General features: G+C 36.4%; 1 protein-coding gene across 2 annotated transcripts in view; it reads left to right on the top strand.

Annotated features, from left to right (window-relative positions):
- Nucleotides 1-14,178, top strand: part of GALNT18 (polypeptide N-acetylgalactosaminyltransferase 18) — a 344,144-nt gene that overhangs the window by 315,067 nt on the left and 14,899 nt on the right. For both annotated transcript variants that reach the window (XM_039340304.1, XM_039340303.1), the window contains one exon: nt 13,441-13,605. In XM_039340304.1, the coding sequence (XP_039196238.1) occupies nt 13,441-13,605 (165 nt within the window). The remainder of the gene's footprint in view (nt 1-13,440; nt 13,606-14,178) is intronic.

Here is a 14,178-nt window from a genome sequence, read left to right as displayed (position 1 = left end):
GGTTAGGAAAAAAACCAGGGACAGGTATAAGTGCCTTCATGCTTCCTTGAATGGTTTTTAGAACCATTTGATAGAAACTAATGTTTGTAGAAGATGCTGCTGAATAAGATGGCCTGAGTAAAATGGATTCTCGACAGATTCTTTATTTTCATGATCACTGAAATATTTGTATTCATTGCAGTATTTGATTCTATGGCTGTATGCAATGGCAGAACAACAACAACAAACCTCAGTTGAACCATTTCTTATTTGGCAGACTTGGATGTGACTGACAAAAGTTCATCCTGGACATTACCTCAAAACAGATGGACAATCCATTGCATCTGGGATAAACTGGACAAGGCAGTTATATTTATATTAATTTTATTTCAGTTGTACAAGATCCAAGGTGATTGGTGTCATTTAGGTAAAGGTTTTATTGTACAAATACACAGAATTACATACATGGTATTACATGATTTCATGTAATCTTGAAAATAACATCATTTGTGTTATTGCAAGTTAATGAGGTCATGACACAAATGAGTCCAGTTTCATGTTTTTAACTTTAACTTTAAGTCAGGGACAAGTTTCTTCCCCTCCCCCCCTCCTTCTCACTCTCTCTCAGTCCAACCCACCTGACAGGGTTGTTATGAGGAAAATAGGAAGAGGAAAGAGTATTAGGTATGTTCTCTGCCTTGAGTTATTTATAAGAATAATAAAGGCGGGATCAAATGATTAATTAAATTAAGAGAAGGATGATAACAATAGGAAGCCAATGAAGTTGCTAGATTCCTAGTTTTTTTCAGAAACCCATTGCCAGTAAGAATTTTGCCTTTCAGTTCAGTAACCTTATTCAAAGTATATGCCATTTCTGATTTTCCCTGGCAGAGAGAAGCAGAAAGCAGGCTGCATCTACATGAATAACATTATCTCTACAGAGGAGGGAATTTCTCTTTTGCCTCATTATTGTACAGCTCTCTGCATGTGCACCTTCTCTCAAAATCTGATGATCACAGCAGACAGGTGTCAAGCACTGTTACAGAGTGCACAATCAAAGATGCAAGAATCATACAGATTTCAGTAAGGTGTTTTAATGCAAGAATCTTGGAAACAATGATAGGAACCTCCAACTTTATTAGTGAGTTCATCAAATGGAGTCTCCTGGACTGTTTTGAATCTTTTCTTCTTTTTTCCAGTCTGAAGTTCTCCTTATTAACTATTTTTAATTGTTAATTATATTCTACTATTAATTAATCTTATGTTATTAATTAAATTTACTCTACTGCTTATCTATGATGGCACAGAAGGACACGTTTAGAAAAGGCCTAATTTAGCTCAGCACTATTTGTTGTTAGTCTGATCATTTTCAGATTATCCTTCTTAACTCTCTTCAGAATTTTTCCCTTTTGTTGAACCTCCAGCTGGAGAAAAGACCCATAAAAAGCACCAGTGAGTCACCTTCTGAGAGGACACTCACCACAACCTCTTGTGTAGACATTCATGTCTATATAAGAAGGCATGCATAGATGTTATCTATGTAGCCATCCAGGTCAATGGGGTGCTGATATTTTGAGCATGGCTAAGCACTTCTGCCCTCTTAGTTGAACACTGTCTCTAGACATGAGAATGAATTAACAAATGCTTTATATGGAAACTGAAGAGGGAAAAGAAATATCAGCTCTCCTGAGAATTGAATAGATTTTTGTACACAAAAGTTTTCCAAAACACTGAATAGCTGGGGTTAAAAGTAGAGCTTTCACAAGCTCATTATATACTTTCTATAAAGGTCATTTTTACAAGATCAAAATTTTAGGTGCACAGAAATCTCACAATGCTTTTGAAAGTCTTCAGAAAAAATATTCAAATGCTGGTTTACATATTATCCTTCACTTCCCATCTTTTACTGAAACATGAAATCTTTGTTTATTTGAATTATAATTGTATGGTGTTTATAATAGCATTTCATTGTTGAAAAATTAAATTCAAAGGCATGGAATTTGCAGATCTCTTAACTTCAGTACTAAATGTACTTACACGAAATGAAGTGCTGCTAAAAAATCAATACAATTTGTTTCCAAATAAAATGTTTAGGGCTATATTTTAAGGATAATAAACTATTACTGGTAAAATGATTTGTATACTAGAAAAGCATATATATATACCAATACCGCTCTAATGAACGTCTGAGGAGGCTACCACTGTCAAACACACGTAATCATCCACCGATGGAAGACCTCCCCCTCCCCCAATATCATCATGATAGACCCCCACCCCCAGAACTTAACAACAACTGTGGAGAGTGTGGAAGATCCAGCATGAGGAGCCTGCAGCCTGACGCTGTGGGTAGAGGGGAGAAGAAGAACGAAAGCATGGCTCGATTGCCTAGGCATACGGTGAAAGGGAGAGACAGGGAATTCTGCCTGGATTCCCTGCAGACAAGGAACACCCCCACCAACAATACAGCCCCCTCCCGGGACAAACACTTTGAAGTCCCCCCAAAGACGAGCACAGAAGAGGGGAGTGAGAACGCAGGGAATCAGAATGCAGAGATCTGGAGACCTGGTGTCCGCCTGAATACCGTTCCTATCAGCAATGGGGAAGAGCGTGCGATAGGGAGGAGGGATGAATTGAGAGATGGGGTAAGCACCCGATCACGCAGCAAACAAATGGAACGGTGGAGAACTGTCGACACGAAGATTGCTAGGACAGAGGAGGAAGGCACAGACCCCCAAATATGTAACACCCGTATGAAAGTTACTCATGACAGTGGAAGAGTGAGAAGAAAGGGTGTGGAGCAGGGATTGGGAAAAACGTGTGTGGGGGGGAGCGTCGGTGAGCCCAGGGAAGCTTGTAACACTGATAGAGGAGAAACAGATGCCCACAGGGTAGAGAATGAAAACAAAAAGGGGAGGAGGGTCAGTGCTATGGAAGGAAATAAGGATAAAGGGGTGGTGGAGGAGATGAATACCAGTAATGAGATAGTGGAAGGAATGATCCGGAAGAACCATAGAAGGAAGCGTAAGGAGAGTAATAAAGAAACATCTGGAACACTAATTAACCGGCCGGGACCGGTGACGCGGTCCATGAGCCGGGTGCAGATGCCGGCAAAACCCATTTAAGTCATCATTGTTTACTGGCTCCTTAGCCCTGATGATGTTTGGAGTTTCCAAACGAAAGCTTGGCAGCTTTTAGTAAAGTATATTTTTATATTTATACTCTCCTGGTGTTCGTATTTTATTTGTACCATATATATATATATATATATATATATGTATATTATGATATATATATGTATTATATATGTAGGTCTTTGGTTGTTCGGGTTTTCTCCCACGTAAAATTGGAAGTGTCTTGGCGACGTTTCGACGAAGTCCCATTCATCATCTTCAGGCTGGTGTTTTCAGCTTCGTGCTTCGAGGAGCAATGTGTGGTCTTAGCTGTTTCTTCCTTTTAACTGCCAGTGGGGGTATGAACTGATTGGGTGGGAGCTTGGCTGTGTTCTGATTGGGTGGAGGTGTGTTCTGATTGGTTAGGGGCTTGGCTGTGCTCTGATTGGCTGGGGGAGTGTTCTGTTTGGGTGGGGGCTTTGTTGCGCTCAGGTTAGTCTGAGTTGTTAGTCTGCAACTCAGACTAACCTGAGCGCAACAAGGCCCTCACCCAAACAGAACACTCCCCCAGCCAATCAGAGCCCAGCCAAGCCCCTAACCAATCAGAACATACCTCCACCCAATCAGAACACAGCCAAGCTCCCACCCAATCAGTTCATACCCCCACTGGCAGTTAAAAGGAAGAAACAGCTAAGACCACATATAAAGATGATAAGATTTTTTTTTTATTTGAATGTGCTGGGCAGAGAAAGAATATACAAGAAGTATATGAAGGAATCTTCCCTTATTTTATTTAAACTGAAGACTATTGTTGCTTTGTCATAATTCAGAGATTGTATAGTTTTCTTATTCTCTTGCCTAGAAGAAGTGCTTTAGATCTTATACAGCTTTTCACTCAACAGCGCTCTAGTATTCATTAAAGTAGCCCAATCTTTTTGAGATTGAAAAAAGGAGCTGTTGGAGTCCAACTCCTTAAAGTTAATAGCATTTCTAAATTGGCAGTACTTCTAAATTGCCCCAAAAACTTACATAGAGGTCTGAGGGAAAAAAATCTATCTATCTATCTATCTATCTATCTATCTATCTATCTATCTATCTATCTATCTATCTATCTATCCATCCATCTAGCTATCTAGCTATCTAATTTTTTTCTTTCTTCTTTTTCTTATCTCTTTATTTTTTTATTTAAATTTATTAGCTGCCCAAATCCAATGGACTCTATTAGGCTAATTCAGTAGCAAAGGATTGATTTGCTCCTTTGGAATTGTTTTTTGAAGTGTTCACATCTATATAGCATAATTCCTTGGAACTGTAATACTTTGAGGATATATGAAAATTAGTTTTTACAATTAGTTTTCAGTACTTGAACAAAAAAGCACAGGGGGACTTTTCTGAATTTCATGTAATCTGCTTAACATTATGATGAAAAAGAATCCTCTCTTGTCAAATATAACCATATGAAATTTCTTGAAAATTCAGACCTGCTGTCTAGTAGCCATTCTCCAATGTGTAATTATGTATCTCACTTTTAAAGCCAAGACACGGTTGTTTTTTAATGTAAGCAATAAAAATCTAGGAACACTGAAAAACATTTCAGTAGTTAGCCTTAGGCATTTGCGACTAATTTTAAAGATACAAAAATGATAAAAATTGCTTTGTCATATTGTGATGCAAACTTCAGCTTTGTCATGGGGTTTGCATCATAATCTTTTGTCACTTTCTCTCCTCCCACCCTTTTCTGTCAGCAGGCCTCTATGGTTATTTCACTCTGGCCCCATATGGATATTACTGTAGTTTAAAAGTACCATAATAAAGAGCCTTAGGTTTCTCTTCACTTACTTCGTGAATGGGCAATGTGGGGCCATCCATTCACTGTTAACTTCTATCATCTGTCAAAACTTGGTAGCCAATGGTAGAGGAGGTATTGGTAGCACAGCCAGTGGTAGAGGATGATGGGAGTTAGAGTACAAAGCACCTGATAGGACTCCAAGAAGATAGACCTCCAGAAGTTGTAGTGCTCCAATACTGGAGGTTTTTAAGAAGAGATTGGACAACCATGTCTGAAATGGTATAGGGCAGAGGTAGGCAACCTTGGCTCTTTTATGACTTCTGGACTTTAACTCCCAGAATTCCTGAGTCAGCATGGCTGGTTCAGGAATTCTATGTATTGAAGTCTACAAGTCATGTTTTGATTAGGCCTACCAAAACTGAGTTGAACAGTTACAGGTCTTTGTATATACTGTATATTTTGCTACCATTTAGTAGTTTTTCTTGGATTTTCTTGAAAAGCATAAAAGATCAGGCTGGAAACAGATTGTCTGGAGAAGATATATGCCTACTAACAATTGACACCAGCCTGATGATTCATAATCAATCAATCAATAAAAAATTAGCCCAAAATTTCAGAACAAACTAGATAAACGCATAGAACACAACTGCTAATTGTTCTAATTTTAAATGCCATATAGTAAAGCCAAAACTTAATTTTGTTTTGCCTGGGTTTTATTTTAACACTTCTTGGTCTAATTTCAACTTGTGGATCTGTAATTTTTCCTGGACTATTAATTTGAATACCTGCAGGAAAAGATAAAGAAATGAAATTAATTGATAGGTACAGTACAGTATAGTCCTTTGGAAATGCCAAAGCAGATAAGGCAGTGTTTCCCAAACTTGACAATTTTAAGGCATGAGGACTTCAACTCCCAGAATTCCACAGCCAGCAACGCTGGCTGTGGAATTCTGGGAGTTGAAGTCCACATGCCTTAAAATTGTCAAGTTTGGGAAACACTGAGATAAGGTATAAGAAGAGAACAAACTACTTCCAGATAAAAAGCAGCCATTACACTTTCCATGTATGGGAGTTATTAGTTTATTAGTAAAATTCCACTAATGAACATATAAGTAAACAAAAAATCCTTTGTCCAATATAACAAATGAACAAATCACTGCTAGTGTGATTTGGAAAGGTATATTTCTGAGTTTCTTCAGTATCCACGCCAAACAGACATAAAATGCACAAGGAAAAATACTCCATCTGTATTATCAATCAACTCTTTTCATATATTATGCCAGCAGAAAACAGCAGGAACACCACATTTTTATTGGAATGATATCCAAGAGCCTCTTTCTATGTGATGACAAGCAGAATGTAAGAAACCCATAAATATACATGTTTTGCTTATGGCCTTAGGCAGAAAAAAAGAAAAAAAAACCCACCCTGATGTATTTCTTTGGATTTTGTCTCAAAATCTAGGGCTAAAAATACTTGTTGTCTTCATTTTAATTTAAACATAAAGTCTCAATTTAATTTATATATTGCAATTTCTTTCTCCAGGGTTCTACCTGAAAGATACTCAATTATGACAACACCTATGCCAACACATGCACCACATGTACATGCACACATCTCATTTAAAATAATCTAAAGAAAGTGCCATGTATCTTGTTACTATTACTATTATGAGGATGACCTAGGTATATAAGTTGCAGAATTAGATAAAGTTGCTGTGATGAAGACATCTGTCCCGGGGTGCCAGGTTATTACTAGGGCCAGCTTGCTTTCGTGCCTGTTTTTAACATTTAAGATAATTAAATGTTATATTATTGTAATATATTCTGATTTAAATACCTGGCTTGCATATTAAAAATATTGCTTCAAAGAAATGACATTTTAAAAATGATTAAAATAGTACTTTAAAGTAATATTAAAAAGTTAATTCAAAATAATCCAAATGTGATGGCCATTTAAAACTCAGAATAAATTCCACACACCCACACACCCTTCTACATCACTGTATTGTATTATTCTTTGATACATAGTTTGATTTGATCAGATGTGGAAGGAGAAGACAGAGGCCTAGGGGAAATGTAGGGTGTGATTCCATTATGTGAAAGGAAAAGATTTCTTTAAAAATATTAAAAATAAAAATAAATCTGTTTTTTTCCAAGAAAGAAATGCAAATGCTAAAAGTCATCTTATAGTGCACGGGTGTCAAACTTGTCATGTGACGTGTCGCGACAGATCGCAACTCTTTTGCATTGCTGGCAATGGGGTGTGGGCGCGCCTTCGGTATGATGAAAGTGGCCCGTGGGCCAGCAGTTTGACACCCCTGTATAGCAAAAGGTTTATAACACTTAGAAAGTCACAGGCTCATTGGTATATTACAGCTATAGAAATAGCTTTATCTTGTTAGAGGTTCTGCTCAGTAACTAGAGGGGTAAGATTTCAGTAGCAAAGTTGTTCTAAGCTGAAGAAAAGGAACTGGTTTTAATTTTGTTTTGCTTTTGTTTATCAAATGACTATTATAGTTAGGCAGCACTTCAGGTTCAAAGCAAAGAGGTGCTTCAAATTACACAGAAGCATGACTGGAGCACTTGTAGACAACTCCTTAAAACAAAACACACCTTTTGAGGTGCTTCCACACAGAGGAGGGGGTCGACCTATTTTCCAAAGCACCTGAGGGCAGAAGAAGTAACGGACAGAAGCTTAGCAAAGAGAGATCCAGCCTAGAACTAAGGATAAATTTCCTGACCGTGAGAACAGCTTGCCTCCAGAAATTGTGGCTGCTCCAACACTGGAGGTTTTCAAGAAAAGATTGGACAGAATGGTATAGGATCTTCTGCAAGGGGCAGGGGTTGGGCTAGAAGACCCCCAAGGTCCCTCCAACCCTGTTATAGTGTTACTTGATCCTGGGGAAATGGAACAGTGTTGTAAGGATTTGCACACAGATGTTCTGTTCACATCCTTGTCTGCTCCATGGGCCTTTTTACTCTCAGGTCTGAAGAAATGCACAATCCTAACAAAATCTGTTTCAGAACAAATTAGCAATGTACACTCCTCTTAAAATCCCAACATAATCCTTTAAATTAAAGGTACAGGAAGTAGGGCCTGGGGATCATCTGCAAGTTCTTCCCCAGTCTCTTAAAACTTCTGAAAAACATCCTAAAACATACTCTGCCCTGCCTTCCACATTCAGTTCTCAGACTGACATAGATTCATTGTGCACCCCTGTTTTAAAGAACTAAAGAAATGAAAGAAAGGGGGATATCATTTGCTCTTGTTTTGGCAGCTTACGGTATACTCTTTCATTACAAATGGATCAATGAGAATAACTCTGAAAAATTGATTCAACAAAGAAAAGAAAGCAAGCGAATCTTAAGAGCTCAATTTTTAATTACTCAGGAATAAATTCAGGGTAATCTAGCCAATTAGTTGGAGAAATCCAATCGGCAAAGAAATAACCTTAGCTAAAGCTGTGTGCAGGACGTAAACTGGACTGAACAACCGGAGGAGGAAGAGGAAAGAATAAAACCTTTTTTTCCTTTATTTTTAAGGAAAAATTAACTATGCCACTTCCAGGATTTTTCCCTCACTCAAGGACATGAAAGAGTTTCAGATCCTGAGGATCAGTACTCAAGGAAAGGCACTCCCTAAATGTAAACTGATTGAACATAATAAGACTTACATCTGGGTAGAAATAATTTTCAGTCTTTCCATGAACATTTAAAAATGAAGAAAAAAGAAATCAGGAGTTCTGTTGGACCCTTAATACCTTCTGATTTTTTTTCAGGTAGTTGTATATGATCTCAACTTTCATACTGCTTTGAAGTTCCCTAAAATGAAATAAATAAATAAAAATTAAAATTGTCTTGCACTAATTCTTTATCAGAAATATTATTAAGGCAAAATTGTTCAAAAAAATGCAGCTGTCCAAACTTTGTTTTTACAGTATCACATTATGCAGAGTAGTAGAGCACTGCCCCAAATATCATTTAATTCATTCATTCCAAATTCATAGCTAGACTATGTTCCAATATGGGTTTCATCTGGCAAGATTAGCATAATGAGATACAGCTTTTTATTGGAAATTAGTATATATTCCTTTAAGCTGGCCACTTATCTAATTATCTTGTGTTAAGTTGGACATTTTATTTTAACCTTTTGCTTTCTGACAGATCAGGCCTCAGTGAATCATTTGTGGTGATGTCAGCATTCTTCATCCAATGATGCCTCTATCAGTGACAATGAGTTTTTAACATTTCTGATTAACTTCATGTCAAATCTTTGCAACTTTATCACTAACATTAATGAGGCCAGAGTATTTTGTTTGAAGAAGATGCTATTTCCTCAGGAAGAATTATAGATCTTAAGATAATATAGTTAAAAATGTACAAATGGTTCAGGAAGTATGGCTCCCAGATGAAGGCCATGGTGATATACAAGGAGAAGCTGATAGGACTGATAAAATGGCTAAAGCTTGTGAAACTGGGCTGCTGGCTGGAACTATTGGTCAGAGCTACCAGTTAATAGGTGCATGATTTTTTCAGACCAGATATGGTAGTCCCATGTAATAGAGAAGCATTATGATAATTAATGTAGCCTAATATTAATTAGCAATTTTCAGCAATCAATGTTCTATACTGTTGGATGCCAAGTACAGCTAATTTTGGTGTAATTGTCTATATCAGTGTTTCCAACCTCAACGTGTAGTTTTAGGTATGTGGGCTCCATCTGCTAGTATTTCCCAGCCACCATGCTGGGAATTCTGGGATTTGAATTCCCACATCTAAAAGTTTCTGAGGTTGAGAAGCACTGGTCTACACCAAAGAGAGTTCAGCCAGACTTCAAAGTAAATTTGGAATATTTCAAGGTGTTCTGAATCAAGCTAAGAATATGAAGAAAAATATTTTAGATCAAAGGTTGGCTGACAACTCCCACAGTTTTTTGTTATAAAGACTTGCTGCCTAAGGCAGAGGAAAAAATGTTAAAGTCCAAAATACTGAAAAAACAGTATGTGCTAGATATGTAACAAAGTATGCATTTAATTAAAAATAATGAATTTTTATTCTTAGAGGACATGATCCAGAGTCCACCCATGCTCTTGTTCCAGCAACTTTGTCATTGTATTCAAATCAGTATGTAGCATGTAAGGAAGGCCTTGCACATCTTTGAAATCTAATATATAAACAAATAAAATATGTAGTATGAAAATATAGCATAAGCAGATGTAATTGATTCAAGTGTTATTTTATTTGAAAGACCAAAAGACTTGTATTTAATATGTTTCCAATGATGAGGAACTACTACTTAGGTAAGTCCATTGTCATCACTGTCAAATGATTCTAACGTATATACAATGAAATAAGTCAGACATAACTGACATCTTGATTCAGTCATTTATAATCTGAAAGACTAGCTGGAGATTTCCCTGCTTATCCTTCCTTTGTAATTAAAAGAACAAGCTACAGAGAATTATGATATTGTCCATTTTAATGTACTATTATCATTTATTTCCTTTTTTTAAGGAAAAAGTATAGATTGGTTATCTTGTATACCCAAACAATATTCATTTCATTAACCTATCTTAAAATATACTACAACATTCTTCCTGTAGGCTGGACTATGTTTATGTCTATGTCTAGTCTATTTCTATGATTATGTCTAGGTGGGTATGTACCAACTTTGAGGCAATGTCCCAATGCAAAAGAGCAAAGAACACTGTCTTGATGCCTAATTTGAAGGCTTAAAGTTAAGCTGCATCATTTCTTTTAGCCTTTTGTTCAATGCAGATGCTGGTGAAAATGCCTATCCAGGAGGCAATGGGAAGGCAGCAAAGCCCCTGCTTTGATGACATTTAACAACTATGCCAAGCCTCTTGTAGCAAATGTGAGCAGTTTACTTTTCAGAGAAAGCTCACACAGATATTTTAATCAGAGTTTCATGGGTGCAAAACATTTTTTATGGCTTTATACAGTCTGTTTGTCTTGCTTTCGTGAATTTTGAATAGCCTTTTAGTTATACTGTACATCTGTTTCATATAATTTATCTTCTAATTATTCAATTTGAGAAATGACCATCTATTAGATTTCTTATTTTTTTAATCTTAAAATCACGAGTAATGCATATTTCATCCTCATTTGCGGGATTCATCTATTATATGGGCTTTTTATCCTTGTAGTTCATTTTATGTTGAGTTTTGAAAAGAAATATTTTTATTATTAAACATATAAACCAGCTGTCAGTTACATAAACTATAATTATAATAAGTAGATTTTTTTTAAAAAAAATACCAAGTCTTGTGAGATGGCATTTTCCCCAAACGTTTCAAAAACATAGTCAGTATGGAGTATAAAGATTGACATGATTCCAGTGTTTAAGATCAGATGAAGGAACAAGTTTAAGATCATGCAATCATCTTCTTACCTACTACCCACCTCCTTGGCTGCTTTTCAGAACCTGATCTTATAGAATACTGTATGATTGAATGAATCTGACATAAGCATCATAATTAGCTTATCAGCAGTTACACTGGGAAGATTGTGCCGAGAATTCCATCTGTTGCAATCTAAAGTGGGAAGCTGAGTCAAGAGAGCAATATATGATAGCTGATTAAATGATGTTTGATTGATGATATGTCAAGCAGTAGAAAAGACCTGAAACAAAATGTCATGAAGAATTTGAAGAAGTTGACTTTTACATCGGCAAAATTATCAAATAGCGTAAAAGATTACATGCAAGATAGAGGGCATTTAAAACTAAACAATTTTCATCCTTGCAGCTTAATATCAAAACCATTCATTGTACTGAGCTATCTTGATTTAGTTTGCCACATTTATATGAGTGGAATTGGACATGGTGTGTTAAATATAAAGATAGTTGGTTATATTTAAGAATTAATTCCACTAACAAAGTGGGCTACATCATAACTGAACTTGCAGTACAAATGGATATAGTACCCTTTTCTAGCTTATATCTAATCAGAATGGAGAAATCTAGAAATTAAATCTCAGTAAATGTTTTTTTCCAATGAAAAAAAAACATAAATAAGTGTCATCATAGCACCACCTCTGCTGAAAGTTCAAGATTTGGATCAAAACTTAATGAAAGCTACAGTAATTTTTTTTCTCTTCCTCTTCCTTAAGAAAAGACTAGACTATACAAAAAACATAAAAACAGGAATGAATTTACACTACAATTTTGAAAACAAATATATTAAACAAATTTTAAACCCCAAACTATAAATTAAACTATTAGGAAAATATGGTATCCCTTCACCCAACTTTAGCATTTGGAATACAGTCAATGTGTTCTAAGAGAATGGGAGAGAGATAATAATGGAGAGTAAGCAAAATATTGAACAGGATCTTCTAATAGAGAAAAGTGGTATCAAGTAGAGAGAGGAATAAAGTTGTAAGTGAGCTTTACAAGGCTCTGTTACTAGAAGGAGTAGACTCTTCAAGAACATCAAGTGCTGGATGTTTCCCAATCTACTCAGGAAAGAATTAGGGAAGGTAAAATATAACAGGTTTTCCATTTTTGCTTCATATTTAATATTTTCCTTCCATTTATCAAAATACTATAGACTGATAATTTATGGCTTACTCACTAGGATAAATGGGTGAATGGTTTTCAAAATTTTCTATATATGTATCCCTCAGTTCTTTCGGACATTTTCTTCCTTCTTGATTTGACATTGTGTTACATTCAGATTTTGTGTTTGCCTTTTCATGGATTATTAGAGAACCTGTTTTATATGATTGACTTTCAGTTCTGGTATCAGAATTTGTCTTGTGTCAAATTCCTCAAACCCAATTGTGCTCCTTTCTTCTTGGATGTTCAGGGAGTAAAATGCTCAAATTATGTTAGCCTAATCAAAATGACACTTCTATAAATGAACCCTCCAGACTGTCTTCCATTTATAATCACTGCTTTATTCTCTACAATAAGAACAATATAAGTAATGCATAAAAGATCTGCCTGCTTTGAAAAAGAGGCAGCTCTTTGATGGCTCCTCAGAAAATTGTACCAAAAATGGATTGTAAATATTACCCCTCTTCCTGCTGAGAAAAAATGATGTTTTCAAGTCAAATCCAGTTGTAGCTTCAGTATTCATATCTTTATGAAATTAATGATCCACTTCTTCAATCATATGGTATACACATCCCTGTGTTAGAGAAAATATTATAAAAGTAATATCTTCAGGAAAGTTGCTTATAAATATAGGCATATTAAGAAAAACTGTTTCATCACTGTTTCGGACTAGCACTGATGATGTTACCTAGTTTGGGAAATGAAACATCTGCAAAAAAACCACAAGCAAGCTCCGAGAATACCAAGGACATCTGCCCCCTTGTTTCATCACTAGCAGATAAAAGCTTGATAATGGGCTACAGTTTTCATGCCAACTTAAAACTGCAAACTGGACAGATAGCGTGCAAAACTACAACAAACAAACATGAGGAATTGATGAAACCATCCAGATATGTTAATTCCCTGATACCTCATATTAACTTTTATCATCAGTTTCTGGCGTAATATCTACCTGATCTATCTTCTGCTTTCTTCTTTCAGAATGTCTACTATACAGGTAACCAACAGATCCATGTGGGTGTTCTTAGTCCTACCATTGACGATGATGACAACAGATGCCTGGTCGATGTGAACAGCAGGCCAAGACTTATTGAATGTAGTTATGCCAAAGCCAAAAGGATGAAGCTTTACTGGCAATTTACTCAGGTATATTTTCTCTCCTCCCTCTTCTCTCCCTTCCCCCTCTAAAAAAATTCAATATGGATAAAAAAAATCGAAGGAAAATGGTTCTTGGGGTTCTTCACAAGATGGTGGAAGATGTTTTCAGTCATAAAGCTCAGTATAACAAAGAGTGGCTTTGTTGGGTTTTTTTTTACAAGCCCTGAAAAAGTGGCTCTTACTCTGGACAAAAAGGAACTTATCTTGAATGACATGGAAGCTTCCAGACCCATTTTTTGCACTGGATCAACTATCTATGTCCAGCGTTCCACAGGTGTCAAAGAAAGAAGTAAAGCAGGAAGTTTAACTTCTGTATCTTCAGGCTTCCCAGACTGCCTCCAGTTTCCTCATGTGATTTTGAAATCTGGGCAAACAAGGATCTAAACTGGGGGAAGCTTAGCCTGACACAGCAGATTCCCTGCTTCAGGCATTTATTTGCTGTGTGGAAGCTACAACAATGCAAGAGAGGGAAATAGGGCCAGTGATGAAGGAAGATGGCAAACTAAATTGTAGATGATCAGTAAACTTTTTTATTTTATCATTTTAGATTACAAGGAGGCC

The sequence above is a fragment of the Crotalus tigris genome, unplaced genomic scaffold (assembly GCF_016545835.1).
Source record: "Crotalus tigris isolate CLP2741 ecotype Arizona unplaced genomic scaffold, ASM1654583v1 scf7180000017744.3724543626:3957646, whole genome shotgun sequence".
In the NCBI taxonomy this organism is placed as follows: domain Eukaryota; kingdom Metazoa; phylum Chordata; class Lepidosauria; order Squamata; family Viperidae; genus Crotalus; species Crotalus tigris.
This window is presented reverse-complemented; position numbering and strand designations above follow the sequence as displayed.